Below are 15,251 nucleotides of genomic sequence, written 5' to 3'. Positions count from 1 at the left end.
AATTAAATTAAAAATTAATTATTAGATGGAAATTAATTATCACCGTCCTCATCAACTCATCTCAATTATTCCAACTTCACACAGCACATATCCTTCCTTCACATCAAACACTTTTTAGACTCATTAACCAAACTTGTTGTCGTCAAATTAATTAATATAATCTTAATTAACCTCTGATAATCCTTTGAGCTGTTGTGCACTATCCACCAATCTCCTTAATGTTTCCATTTACTTGGAAAATTTTGGCTGACACTAATTAAAAGTGGTAAAGAGCCTAAAAATGTCTTAAGGATAGAGCAATTAATTAATTAATTAATTGTTCTTTTATTGTCATCCCTATCTTTTGGCTAATCACTTAACATTAAATTAATTAATTTGTGAGCTAGCTAGGTTTCAAGCTGCTGCTTTGCACTTTATTCAGAGTTTTTCATGCCTTCTTCACTTTCTAACCCTAACTTTTTGACCATTGAACAGCAAGATCACGATCTAATGTGGGTGGGTCAACTCTTGGCTTCTCTCCCTCTCTGCCCTTATACTTGCTTCAAATACAATTGGGGTAGGCTTACATTGTTTTCATTTGCTTTCGTTAATTGATATGGTATAATTCTCACCAAAACATGATTTATTCTGTTCAAAAAATGAAATAAAACACAAATGAAAAATATCTATTTTATGGCTTTTAATAAATAAATTGAATTCATATTGATATACTTCTACGATTAGATGAGCCCTTGAATGAGTATCACACGATTTGGAACATCTGGTAGGCTCATATGACCACTAGCAGAAACTAAACGATCACTGAAAGTTGGTGGCAATCACTTCGTCGGCTGAAGGGATCAATATAACTGGATAATAAAAGTAATCTACAAGACAAGAAATGGTCAAAAAGCCAAGTCGAGCTTCTTTATTTGATACTTTGATGCTTAAATTAATGACAATTAATGTAAAATATTGAATAAATGAGAGAGCAAATGCTAAGATTAATAAGTCTGAAAATGTTTTATACTTAGCACCTGCAAATGTTATATAGCGTTACCTACCCAATTGGGAGTTACCAGTTAGCTCTTCAGAGCAAGTGGACAAAAAATAGGAAGTATTACTAGATTAGTACATGTATTGAATAGAAGCCCTGTCTACTGTACTTACAAAAGGGAAGTTGTTGCCTTTATGCCCTGGGTTATTAGTGATGGTTATCGATTATTTGAGGAATAATGCCTTGTTTGAGCAAGAGTTGCTCAACATTTAGTATGCTCAATCAATTATTTAATTTGATGTTTCCAGTCTATCTAAGATAATTTGATGTGCATGACACTTGAAATATAGGCTTTATGGTGCTCATAAAAGAGCTCATAATGCTTAAAGAAGCTTATATATGGACAATGGTAATTGAGGTAGGCAGGTCATAAAAGTATTGAGTTTGATTTTAAGGATCCAAATAGATCTCTTTGATCGTGGACGAACTTGCTCTTTTGAAGCATGATATGAAAGGAATATATATATATATATATATATATATTAACTAATGTGAAATGCGTTCTCTCAGTATGATTTTATATGTATATCTAATATAAAGAGAATATATATATACACACACTATCGTGTATAGCACAAGTCCAATTTAGCATTTTGGCTGTGCAAGAAAATGAAAAGCTGTGTGGATGGAGGAGAAGGAGAAGCCGAAGTGGGAGATTAAAGTCCAAATTCAATCAATTACCACAATAAGTAGGACTTGTATTTTATTCACAAAAATAATTTAAAATTTACTGATATTATTAGTCAAATAAACTAGATGACACTAAATTACTACATAATTTGATAAAATTATAAATTTAGACTATTTTAACATTTGATTCATTGACCAAATTATTTTATACATTCTATTTTTTGAATTAATTTTAGCTAATATTTTCAATTATTCTTACTTGTATTTAAATTTTTAAATATAATTCTATTTTTCATGTTTTTTTTTTTGGTTGAAAAAGATAGTTATTTAACTAAAATAAGAAAAATAATCTAATGAAAAAAAATCAAATAAAAGGAACATTACTAATCTCTTCTAGTGAACATTTGAAAATTAGCTCTCAATTTTTTAGAAAAAAATATTGTATTAATTATATAAAAGAGTGTAGATTATTTATTTTGATAACTTTATATAGAAAATAAAGGTTGACTTTATATTAATTGGTTACAATATAAAATTAATTTGATTTGATTTGTTTTAATTTAATTAACAATACGTGTCAATTTAACACTTTTTTTACAAATAAAAATTAATTTATTTTAATTTTATTGTGCTGGAGTGAGAAAAATAAAATGAGCATTAATAAAAATAAATTAAGTTACAAAATAAATTTATTATGAGATATAATGGTATATTTTTAAATTATGATTTAACTAGTCATTAATGATTGAGTAATGAATTATAAATCAAGTAGTAAAGCCATTAATGATTCAGTTAGAAAAAGAAAATAGCGAAATTAATGGCGACTAAAAGAAAGAATAACTCAAATAAATAATATTAATATATTTATTTGATTTGTTTTAATTTAATTCATAATTTATGTCATTTTAACTATTTTAAAAAATTAATTTATTTTAATTTTATTTTCTTTACTCTTAAATAGTCAATAATAAAGTGAAAAAAGTAAAATAAGAACCCATAGCAATAGAAATAAAACTACAAAATAGAATTATTATGAAATATGACCTTATATCTTTTAATTATTGTTTGATTAATATTAACGAGTGAGTGATTGAATTATAAACCAAGTAAGAAATGTATATTGCTTCAATTACAAATTAAAAAAAATAGAGATATTAGTGGAGGCTAAAGAAAATTAAATATTGCTAGAAAATAGTAGTGATAAAATGGTTAAAAATAAAATATTAATTTGAGGCATGGTGGCTCTGTTTTAAAGATAATTTTGGTACAAATCACTATCCTCTAAGGTTCAACAAATTTGTTTTAATATTATAGAGAAATAACAATCAACAGAAATATATAAATAAGATTTGTGAATGGAGACCATTAACTCTTGAAAAATTAGACCAAATCAAAAGATAATCCTTGGTGAAAAGAAAAACATTTAGTATGTGTCAAATAGTAAAAGATATTAACCATTTATAGGTAAAAATAGAGAAAATTCATACTAGAATTAATTAAGCCATTGTTAAATAAAAAAAATATTTAATTGAAAGAATTTTAATATTGCTATTTAAAATATTAAACCTCTAAAATATTAACCATAAGCTTTGGATAAATAAGTTTGACAATTATTCTCAAATTAATGACCTCAATGGCCATAAATTTTTTTTAATAACTATTAGTTATTCTTTAATAATAACAATAATAATAACAATAATAAATGTATTTAAAAACATTTTACTAAACGATTTTGATTCTCTTTCAAAGTAAACAAGTGTCTTGATTTTATTGCTATTGATATTTTTAAATTAAAAATTAAAAAATATAATAATGAATGATAATTATATTTAATAATTAATATTTTTTATTATTTAAATTTGAAAAATTAAATTAATTAAAAATTATATTTAAAAAATTAAATTTTATAATAATTATATATTAAAACTATTTAAAAAATAAAAAAAAATTACTTCACAACTCAAAATTTAAATTACTTTCTCAAATTTTATTTACTCCAATATTTTATATTTTTGAGACAGCTTGAGACGCTCTAATTAATTAAAATTGTTTTGATTAGAGAATTTTTAAAAAATAATATAAGATTAAAAAGAAATTAGTACCTTAATTAATTTAAAAATATATTTTAAAAATGAAATTCTATAACAATTATATATTTCAACTATTTAAAAAATAAAAAATCAATAATTATATTTAATTATTATTATTTTTTCATTATTTATATTTAAAAATTAAATTTTAGAAAATATTTAAAAATAAATAAATTAATAAATTTTTACACCAGAGGAAATGTGACGGTACCAGGGAAACCAGAGGAAGCCTATGCCTGTTTTAGGCAGAAGAATTGGGTATGCTTTGCAAAATGAAAATATTTTATTCTGATATTTTACTTGATTGGTTGAATTTAGTAAACGAACGCTAAATTCATCACAAATTTGCATTACATATTTCTTTTACTCATTGAAAGCCTACTGATTATATATTGGATTAACTCAGTGAAGAGGAGAGCAGCCTTTAGTTATGATCTTTCCGTAGTTAATAATAGATTAGAAAAAATTATATTAAAAAACTTAAAACATAATTTATTGTTTTGCAGCGCTATCTTAGCCGGCCCATCTTCATATTTTATTCTTTCATGTGCTGGCTTGCAATGGCATAACCACAAATGGGCTAAACATTAAAAATGAGCAAGTCCAAAACAGACCTCATAGTCCCAAACAAAAGGGATGAAAATCAAATCACAGAAGATGGTGTCAAGATTATTATAAATGCTTCCACGACCCTGAGTCTCCAACGTCTGTGCCCTCCTAGGTTTATTTGCTTGCATGCCAACCTGAAAATAATCGAAAAAATCAAATTAACAACAATCAAATTAACAATGGTATTGGTATATTTTCCAAGTAAGAAGTTAATGGTAGTGATAGGGATTTGTATCCAAAAGCTAGGGAACCAGCAGCAGCTAGACCGTCATTCCCCCAGGCCCTGATGTGGGTGCCACCTGCAAACTTGGATACTATGCCAAGAACAGAAGCTAACATGGCAAAGGTGAGGAAGAAAACTGTTGCTCCATTTATAAGATTTAATCCGGTAATTAATATTATCATATGGGTCAAAATCAGTTCCTTTAATATGGTTTAATATTAATTGATATTTATTTTAATTAATACAAATCTTAATTATACAAGAATTACTTTAATTGAACTAAATCCTAATTCTAATTGTATAAGTATACTTGATGGACGTACTAGATTAACTCTTGGATATATATATATATATATGAGCTGGTCATCTCTCTACCCATAAGGTCACACACATTCTCTTTCATAACATCAGAGATATTAGGGTCATCTCAAGAAAGTCTTCCATCAATAAAGTTTTGTAGTTAAATTAGGAAGGGTCAAGAGTGATAAATCAATTTATTGAATCAAATGGTCTCTCTTAATTATTACAATGGTTTAACTAAAATTCTGTATCAGGTACACTTTCTAGATCTGTGAGAATTTATTTGCTCAAGATCCATTATTAGGGTGATAGTTGAATCTTATGTTTATGATTCATATTATATTTATGATTGTTATGATCTATTAAAAATTATTTTATATATGGTATCAGAGCTCAAAGTTTTAAACAATTAAATTTCTCTATTAAATTTATGATGAACATAATGTTGATATTCTTGATATTAGATTTAATTAGAATTGAAGTATAAATTTTAAAGGTTTAAGGATTGAAAATTAATTAAGTTTGGGTGAAACACATTGGATTAGGCCATGGAGGTTCAACATGTTGAAAGCATGTTCATAAAATAAATGAAATTGGGAACAAGTATTCCCGAAAAGAATTAAAAAAAATTATATTTTCTACCAAATCTAATTAAGATTTGTAGTTAAGCCTAATGAATGAATAAATATTAGGTTTATTAAGATACATAATTATATGCATGCCTTATGATATTTATTTCAGTTTGTTAGTCACCAAAGTGGTCAAACTAAAATAAAATAAAATTAATAGTTTATTAATCATCAAATTGGCCGAACTATGAATGATGTTTATATGCATATAAAAATTATCAATTATCTATACTAATAAATGCCTATAATGAAAAATGGATTAATTGATACCCACTAGTCATCAGAATTTTAGGATTTTACCCAAAGGTAAATCAATTATTCTATGATAGTGAGAATTATGAAAAAAAAATAATATTTTATCAAATATATATTAGATGTCCAAAGACAACGTGTATATTTGATGTAATTTAATTATTGTCTAACCAATTTTAAAGGCATTTAATTTAGGAAAGTATATTATAGTATATTATAGTATCTACCCAAAAGAGAACTGTAGTATACTCTAATTATTTGAATTGTCTGAATCTATTTTAATTTGAGTATGTGTATAATATTTTGCAGCTATTACTCTTCATTCGCAAGCTTCATCTGTTATTGTATTCAATGGGCTAAACTTCTCTGAATAGTGTGAGCAAGTCAAGTTCCATTTAGGTGTCTTGGAACTTGACTTAGCATTATTGGAAGACAAACCCACTACCATTACAGATACAAGCAGTGAAGAAGAGAAGTTGTACCATAAGCAATGGAAACGGTCAAACAGATTAAGCCTTATATTTCTGCGAATGACTATTGCAAACAATATTAAGATAACAATTTCGCAAACTGAAAATGCAAAAGAATACCTTAATTTTGTGGAAGAACGGTTCGTTCTGCAGACAAGTCACTCGCTGGTACTCTAATGGCACAACTCATGACCATGAAGTATAATGAGTCAACGAGTATGCATGAGCACATTTGTAACACCCCAAATTTTTAAATTTATTATTTTGTGAGTAATATTAATATTTTATTTTATTTAAATTTTAGGAAATTATTTGAAATTTTTTGAAATTTCGAAATCGAGTTTGATTTCCCGAAAATATAAAACTTTGATATTTTTAAAAATTAATTTAAAGACCACGTGGCAAAACTAAAAATATATTTGAACTCTACGAATTTTTCTGAGTTTTCTAGAATTTTTTCAGAATTTTTGGGCCTTGTTTTCGGTCCCAAGGCAGAGTAAAAATTCAAAATTTTGTATCTTGAATCAGACCGATCGAATCGAACCAGGCCAGATCGGACCAGTCAAATCGGACTGGCCCTTTACTTTTTCTTCTTCTTTCTCCCTCACGCACCCGACATCCCTCCTTCCCCTCCCGTTTTCTCTCTCCTCTCACCTCCCCTCGCCGGCCAGCCGCCACCCTAGCCTCCCCACCTCGGCGGCGCGCCACCTCTCCCTTCCCTCCTCGCCGGCCGCCGCCTGGAACGCCGGGAAAGCGCGCGCGAAGACCACCCAACGCGCAGCGCGCTGCTTCAGCTTCCCAGCCGAAATTCGGCCGATCCGGCTACCGATTGGGTCGGGTCTTATGTCAAACTCCATCTACACCTCGAGAGCTTTCCATAGACACCAAGAATACCAAAATTCATCGAGCGGTTTGCCCAATTTTTGTCTAGAAAGTTTTAACCCATTTCAACTTTTGGGCTAGATTTGTCGCAAATCGTGAACTCGTCTAGAGCTTCGCAGCAATATAAATTTTAAAATTTTTCGACACTGTTTTTTTGGTGGGTCTCACGAAACTTCGTAGTATTTTTCTGAGCATTAAATGAGCTTAGAAAATTTCATAAAAATTATATACTAACCCCCGTGTTGTGGGCTAAGTGTAGGTACCTTCAATTCGTGGAAATTTGACAATTGCCCGAGTCTGTGAAATTTCGGCTACCGAAAAAGTCTTGGAATTGGATCAAGATTTTGGCTACCCCACCGTTATCAGACGTCCCGAGAGCATTTTCGAGATCGAAATCGGCATAGGTAAACCCGAACCTTGCTTTTTCGTAATTTTCTAATGCTTGAATTGGATTAAAAATCCATAAAATATTCGTGGTAGCTCAGAAAATTGTGATTCTTTTTGCATTAGCTTAGTAATATTGCTAAGGACCGCGGGGTAAAGTTTTTGAATTTTTAGAACTCATTGGGTAGTTTTTGCAAGAGGGTTAAATTATGAGGACTAAACTATAATTTTATATTATGTGATTGATGACTGTTTGGATGGGCCCAGGAGGGGCTGTGTGATGTGATTGAGATGTGGATATATGGTTTGTGGATATAGAAGTGTGTTTTAAGCCTTTTTGCAGGTTGGGTAGGTCCTAGGTATAGGGGAGACTCTGCCGGATTATCGGCACGATTTAGGACGTATTTGGTCTTTTCTTGGTTTGTATTAAGTCAATTGTATTAAATAATTGTAATAAAATTGTCAGGTGAGCCGGGACAGCCTTCCTCCTCCGCCCAGTCGCCACAGTGACTTCAGTTGAGTCTTTGAGTAAAATATTAATTTTAATTGTAATTTCGATATTATTATATGTTCAAGTATGCCCATGCTTCACTTATAAATATGTATCTATGTAGTTAAACACTAGGCACGTTTTATGTTGCATTCATAATTGTTAAAGTGCCATGGATGTTGTTGTGGTAATTTGGAGCAGTGTGCGTGAGTTGACGTGCGTATGGTGTGGTGTTGGCTATGAACAGGACGGGTAGACACGGCTTGAGATCTTCGCTGGGACCCGGTCCTTCGGGGTAGACACAGCTTGAGTTCTTCGCTGGGACCCCGATTTGGTTTATTAAGCGAAAGTCCGGCTTAAGTTCATCGCTGGCACAGGTTGGATTAAGAGGGCTATATAAGGGATCAGCTCCCATATATGTATTGTTTGACATTATCGGGTGTGTGAGTGCTCCAAATTGCCTTTTTGATGTGGTTTGTATGAAAATTATGACGATGTTGTATTTCACTTCACAGGGTGCATTAGCTTTAGATAGCTATAGAGATTATGGTTAAAATTGATATTTTACTCTCTCAGTCAAACGCTCACTCCTATTCATTATTTTTTCAGGCTACAGGAGGATTATTGTTGTGGTTAACCTACTTTTCTTCTTCGCAGGTCGTTTATTTATGTTTGTGTAATTCTGTTAATTTCTAGAATTTTCGCATGTGTTAGAAATATTTATTTGATTTGGATCTGTAATATAATTACCATGTTGGACCTGTAAACTTATTATATGCATGTATTTTGGACTGGATGAGGGAGCTGAGCTCCCATTTAACTTTATGTTATTATGAGTATGTGGAGGGTGAGCTGAGCTCTCCAATTGATTATATATTGTGTTTACAGGTCGGATGAGTCAAAAACTCTCCGTTGAAAGGTCCATTTTATGGCTGGACTCTGTCCGGTTGAATTCTTGAAATTGGGCTCAAATGGGCCTTAGAGTTAGGTCGAGGAATAGTTAGGCTTACTACGGGCCTCGGCAGCTTTAGGCTGGCCCAGGTCCTAGTGCCAGTCCGGCCCATAGGTTGGGTCGTGACAACATTATAGAGATGAGTGATATTGCAGCAATGCTAAAGACCTTAAGGATGGCGATGGATGATTCCTTCTTGGTGCAGTTCATTCTGAACTCACTACCTCCTGAATATGGGCCATTTCAAATCAATTACAATACTATTAAAGATAAGTGGAATGTTAATGAATTGGCCAGTAAGCTAGTTCAGGAAGAAATGAGACTGAAGAATTAAGAGACTCATTCTGTCAATATTATGGGTCAAGGAGTTGGTAAAGGACTTAAACCAAAGGCCAACAAGTTTAAGAAGAAAAAGAAATGATCTTCAAATGCTTCTCAAACTGAGAAAACGGAATAAATGGCAGATAAGTGTCGCTTCTATAAGAAAGTAGGATACTATCAGAAATATTACCTGAAACGTAAAGCTTGGTTTGAAAAGAAAGGTGTCACACCTTACTCCTCTGTAAGGCATAACATGGTCCCGTAGTGTACCTAATGAATTACCGCACTTTACCTGCCGATAACCCATTAAATACGCTATAAGGGATTTTAAAACAATTTTCGTACTTTTTGAAGGTGGTGAATATTTCTAGCAGATATTAAAATGTTTATTTGAAGTTTAAAAGTTAGGTAAAATTTTTATCCATTTTTATTTTTTTGCAAGTTCTATAAAAATTTCGGCAGAGTGCCGACTGTAATTAAGAAAAATAAAAAATTTAGACCTGTAGAAAAGCACTTCCAAAGGTTTTTCAATCACACCCAAACCTCCAAATATCTCAAACTAACATCAATAGCAACAATTCAATTTAAATATAATTAAATTAAAATTTCTTTTTGATGTCATACATAATGTCATCTTGATAAGGTCATAATTCAATTTTTATTTTCTTTTCTTTTTCCTTTATTTTTCCATGGTTCTTTAATTTAATTCTAAATTTCAAAATTTTCATTTCTTTGATTTTATTGGACAGTTAGGTCAGAAGTCACCTCTAGGGGTGAATTGACCAATTTGCCCCACGCCGGTTTGATCTGGTTTGTATATAATCTAGTATTTCTTCCGGAGTCCTAACATAATTATTTGACCTACTTATCAGCTCTTTTCTGTGATTTTCTATTTTTCACTAGGTTCGCAATAGTGCTTAGGACTGCGGTGTCACAATTTCTCATTCAAAATTAGGGTTAGGACTGACCTCGTAGTCACTTCTCGGTAAGGTCACCCATCGCTGTGACTATCGGCTCATTTAACTTTTTATGCTTTGTTTTTTTTATTTATACTTTACTATCTGGTAATCCCTATAAATTTTCATTCAGGGTTTTTCTAGGTGACTTAATTGTGGTTCTAATCCCCTTAATTATTCGGACCGAAACCGGTCACCGGAACAATAAATTATACATAGCTATGCATATAGGGGTGTTACAAAAGGTGATCCTTATGTTTATGTATGTTTTGAATCAAACTTAATTGAAGTTCCTAATAATACTTGGTGGCTTGATTCTGGTGGTACTACTCAAGTATCCAACTTAATACAGGGATTTCTTACGATCCAAACCACGAACTCAACTAAAGACTTCCTGTTTATAGGGAACTGGATGAAGGCCACAATTGAAGGCATGAGGTCTTACCGTTTGATCTTGGACAATGGTTATCACTTAGATCTTTTACAAACTCTCTATCTACCTTCAGTGTCTAGGAATGTTATTTCTATTTCAAAACTTGATGAATCTGAGTTTAATGTTAAGTTTGGACATGGATGTTTTAGTTTATTTAATAATAATAATAATTCTGTTATTGGTTTTGAAATTCTTGTTGATGGTTTATATAGGCTGAAACTTGATGATAATTTTGCTGAATCCTTGCTTGTCACTTATAGCAATATTGGGATTAAGGGTAGTAGACTGAATGAAGATTCTACTTTTTGGTGGCATAAGCGTTTGGATCATATATTCAAAGAAAGATTAGCGAGGTTGGTAAAGAATGAGATTCTACCGAGTTTAGATTTTACTGATCTTGATGTGTGTGGATTGCATTAAGAGAAAGCAAACCAAACACAATAAGAAAGAAATCACAATAAGCAATAAGCTTCTTGAAATTATATACACTAATATATGTGGGCCTTTTGATACTCCATCTTTCGGTAGAGAAAAATACTTTATTACCTTTATTGATTATTTTTCATGTTATGAACATATTTATTTGCTTAATGAAAAATCTCAATCAATAAATGCACTTGAAGTGTACATAAATGAGGTTAAGAGGTAATTAGATAGAAAAGTAAAAATAGTAAGGTCAGATGGAGGTAGTGAATACTATGGGAAACACATTGAAATGGGATAATGTCCTGGTCCATTTGTAAAGTTCTTAGAAAGTTATGGTATATATGCATGATATACTATGCCAAGTACTCCTCAACAAAATGGGGTGGCGGAAAGGTGAAATCGGACTTTAAAGGATATGGTTAGGAGTATGATAAGTAACTCTTCTTTACCTATATCTTTGTGGATGTATGCACTTAAAACCGCTGTATACTTGTTAAATAGGGTTCCTAACAAGCCAGTTTCAAAGACACCTTATGAATTATGGACTGGAAGGAAACCTAGTTTAAGGCACCTACATTTTTGGGGTTGCCAAGTGGAAGTAAAAATTTATAATCCACATGAAAAGAAATTAGATTCTTAAACGATAAGTGGACACTTTATTGGTTATCCAGAGAAATCTAAAGGATATAGGTTTTATGTTCCAAACCATAGTCTAAGAATTGTGGAAACTGGTAATGTAAGATTCATTGAGAATGGTAAAGTTAGTGGGAGTGTTGAGAGAGAGGATGTGGATATATAAGAAAATAAAGTTAATTTTCATGTGCCTATTAAAGTTTTAATATCCACTCCTACTCCACATGTTGTTCCAACAGTTGTTGAAGGACCTAATAATGCTACACAACATAATAATGAAACACATCCTGAAGAAGCTAACCTACAAAGAGCTAATGAAGGGGAACCACAAGAAATTCCATTAAGAAGATCTCAAAGAGAAAGGAGATCGGTAATTGCTAATGATTACGTGGTTTACTTGCAAGAGTCAGATTTTGACATAGGAATTAATAAAGATCCAGTTTCCTTTTCATAAGCTATAGAAAGTAATGAGTCTGATAAGTGGTTAGATGCCATGAAAGATGAGTTAAAATCTATGGAACAAAACAAAGTATGGGATCTCGTCGAATTGCCTAAAGGATCTAAACAAGTTGGGTGTAAATGGGTCTTTAAGACCAAGTGTGACTCGAATGGCAAAATTGAATGATATAAAGCAAGAATTGTTGCCAAGGATTATACTCAGAAGGATGGTGTTAACTATAAAGAAACATTTTCACCAGTCTCAAAGAAAGACTCACTAAGAATTATCATAGCATTGGTGGCTCATTATGACTTAGAGTTGCATCAAATGGATGTGAAAACAGCCTTTCTAAATATAGAACTTTAATAGGAAGTTTATATAGACAAACCTGAAGGTTTCTCAGTTGAAGGAAAAGGCCATATGGTGTGTAAACTTAAGAAATCAATATACAGACTTAAGCAAGCTTCCCGCTAGTGGTATATTAAGTTCAATGATATCATAAAGTCTTTTGATTTTAAGGAAAACATCGTTGATCAATGTATCTATCAAAAGATCAGTGGGAGTAAGTTTATTTTCTTAATTCTGTATGTTGATGATATCTTGCTTGCTGCAAATGATTTGGGCATATTACGTGAGATTAAAGATTTTCCCTCAATGAATTTTGAAATGAAAGATATGGGAGAGGCATCCTTTGTGATTGAAATAGAAACATTTCATAATAAATCACAAAGACTGTTGGGATTATCTCAAAAAGCTTATATTAATAGAATTCTAAAGAGATTTAATATGCATAAATATTCAACAAGAATTGGTCCCATATGAAAAGGGGATAAATTCAATCTCAATCAATGTCCAAAGAATGATGTGGAACATAAAGAAATGGAATCAATTTCTTATGCTTCAGTTGTGGGCAGTTTGATGTATGCTCAAACCTGCACAAGACCCGACATTAGCTTTACCGTTGGAATGCTTGGTAGATATCAAAGCAATCCTAGAATCCATCACCGAAAAGCTGCAAATAAAGTTTTATGATACCTGCAAGGAACTAAGGATCACATGCTTACTTATAGGAGATCTAATCATTTAGAAGTGATTGGATACTTAGATTCAGATTTTGCTGGATGTGTTGACAGTAGAATGTCTACTTTTGGCTACTTGTTCCTATTAGCTGAAGGGGCAGTATCATAGAAAAGTGGCAAACAATCTATTATGCTTCATCCACTATAGAAGCAGAATTTGTGGCTTATTTTGAAGCCACAATTCATGCATTATGGATGCGAAACTTTATCTCAGGACTTTGGGTACTCAACACCATTAGCAAGCCACTGAGAATTTATTATGATAATTCTGCAGCAGTATTTTTCTCCAAGAACGACAAATATTCGAAGGGTGCCAAACACATGGAATTAAAATATTTTACCGTTAAGGAGGAAGTTTAGAAACGAAGAGTGTCTATTGAGCACATTAATATTGATCTCATGATTGCAGATCCGTTGACTAAAAGTTACATTTAAAGAACATGTGCTTAGAATGAGTCTTGGTTGTATTAATTAATGATGTATTTGCTTTGATACTCTGAGCTTATTGACGTGTTTTCTGACATATATTAATGAATTTTTTGTTTTCTCATAATTATGTACACATAATATTTTGAGTGAATGATAACAGAAAAAGTTTTTTCAAGACATTATTGTGGATCATAATGTGATACACATATATTCGTTATGTACCTACTATGGTAAGTTGCTACTTGGTTGTATTAATTAATGATGTATTTGCTTTGACACTCTGAGCTTATTGACATGTTTTCTGACATATATTAATAAATTTTTTATTTTCTCATAATTGTATATACATAATATCTTGAGTGAATGATAACGGAAAAAGTCTTTTTAAGACATTATTGTGAACCATGATATGAGATACATAATCCATTATGTACCTACTATGGTAACTTGCTAGTGTTGTGATATATGGAAGGAAGAATGTGATTAAACAATATATAACCGCCGTAACCCACACTTCGTAATTTATTATAGGAAGGTAATTATGAAGTACATTATAGAAATGATTTGTTTATTCCATACGCGCTTAATGTTTATGTTATTAAAGTTTATATCACTTAATTATTGTGCTAAGTGGTAGAATGTAAGATTTTATCTGGTAATTAATATTACCATATGAGCTAAAATCAATTCATTTAATGTAGCTCAATATTAATTGATATTTACTTTAATTAATACAAATCCTAATTATATAAGGATTACTTTAATTGAAGTAAATCCTAATTCTAATTGTATAAGATGGACGTACCAAATTAAGTATTGTATATATATATATATATATATGAGCTGGTCCTCTCTCTACCTATAAAGTCACATACATTCTCTTTCATAGTCAGAGATATTAGGGTCATCTCAAGAAAGTCTTCAATCAATGTTTTGTGTGTGAATCAAGAAGGGTCAAGAGGGATAAATCAGTTTATTGAATCAAATGGTTTCTCTCAATTATTACCATGGCTCAATTAAAACTCCCCATCATGTACGCTTTCTAGATCAGGTACGCTTTCTAGATCTGTGAGAATTTATTTGTTCAAGATCCATTATTATGGTGATAGTTGAATCTTAATTGTTATGATTTATTAAGAATTATTTTACATTTCCCCCCAAAACCTGAAAAATTTTACAATTATGTAATCCAAGTGAAAAATTTATAGCAGAAGGAGAGAGAGAGAGAGAGAGAGAGAGAGAGAGAGAGAGAGAGAGAGAGAGAGAGAGAGAGAGTACTCGGATGGTAGGTTTTGCCATTGATATACCTATTAAGACACCAACTAGCAAAGCCTAACGCAATAACATACAAGATGAAGTTAATAAACAGCAGTGGAGCTGCTATGTTCCTGCCAGCAGTTACCATATCTTCCTTTCCTTTCTTTTTAACCTTAACCCTTTAATTCAAAAACCCCCAAACCCAGAAGAAATCAAGTATCTCTTAGAATGCAAATCCATTACTTTCCATTGCAGCCTGTAGATAGTTTTGTTAATGGTAAAGAGTGTAAAAACAGGAGGCTAATATAGAGAAGGTGTCTGCAATTCTAAG

General features: G+C 31.4%; 1 protein-coding gene across 1 annotated transcript; it reads right to left on the bottom strand.

Moving 5' to 3' along the window:
- Positions 1–4,399: 4,399 nt before the first annotated feature.
- On the bottom strand, positions 4,400–15,068 carry LOC131179523 (membrane protein PM19L-like). The gene is made up of 4 exons (XM_058146402.1): positions 14,942–15,068; positions 14,818–14,827; positions 4,581–4,738; positions 4,400–4,509 (listed from the first exon to the last, which is right to left on the bottom strand). The coding sequence occupies exons 1-4, from the start codon at positions 15,066–15,068 to the stop codon at positions 4,400–4,402; spliced, it is 405 nt and encodes a 134-aa protein (XP_058002385.1).
- Positions 15,069–15,251: the final 183 nt, after the last annotated feature.

The sequence above is a fragment of the Hevea brasiliensis genome, chromosome 4 (assembly GCF_030052815.1).
Source record: "Hevea brasiliensis isolate MT/VB/25A 57/8 chromosome 4, ASM3005281v1, whole genome shotgun sequence".
NCBI classification, from domain to species: domain Eukaryota; kingdom Viridiplantae; phylum Streptophyta; class Magnoliopsida; order Malpighiales; family Euphorbiaceae; genus Hevea; species Hevea brasiliensis.
The sequence above is the reverse complement of the archived record's forward strand: the minus strand, read 5'-3'. Positions and strand labels throughout refer to the sequence as shown.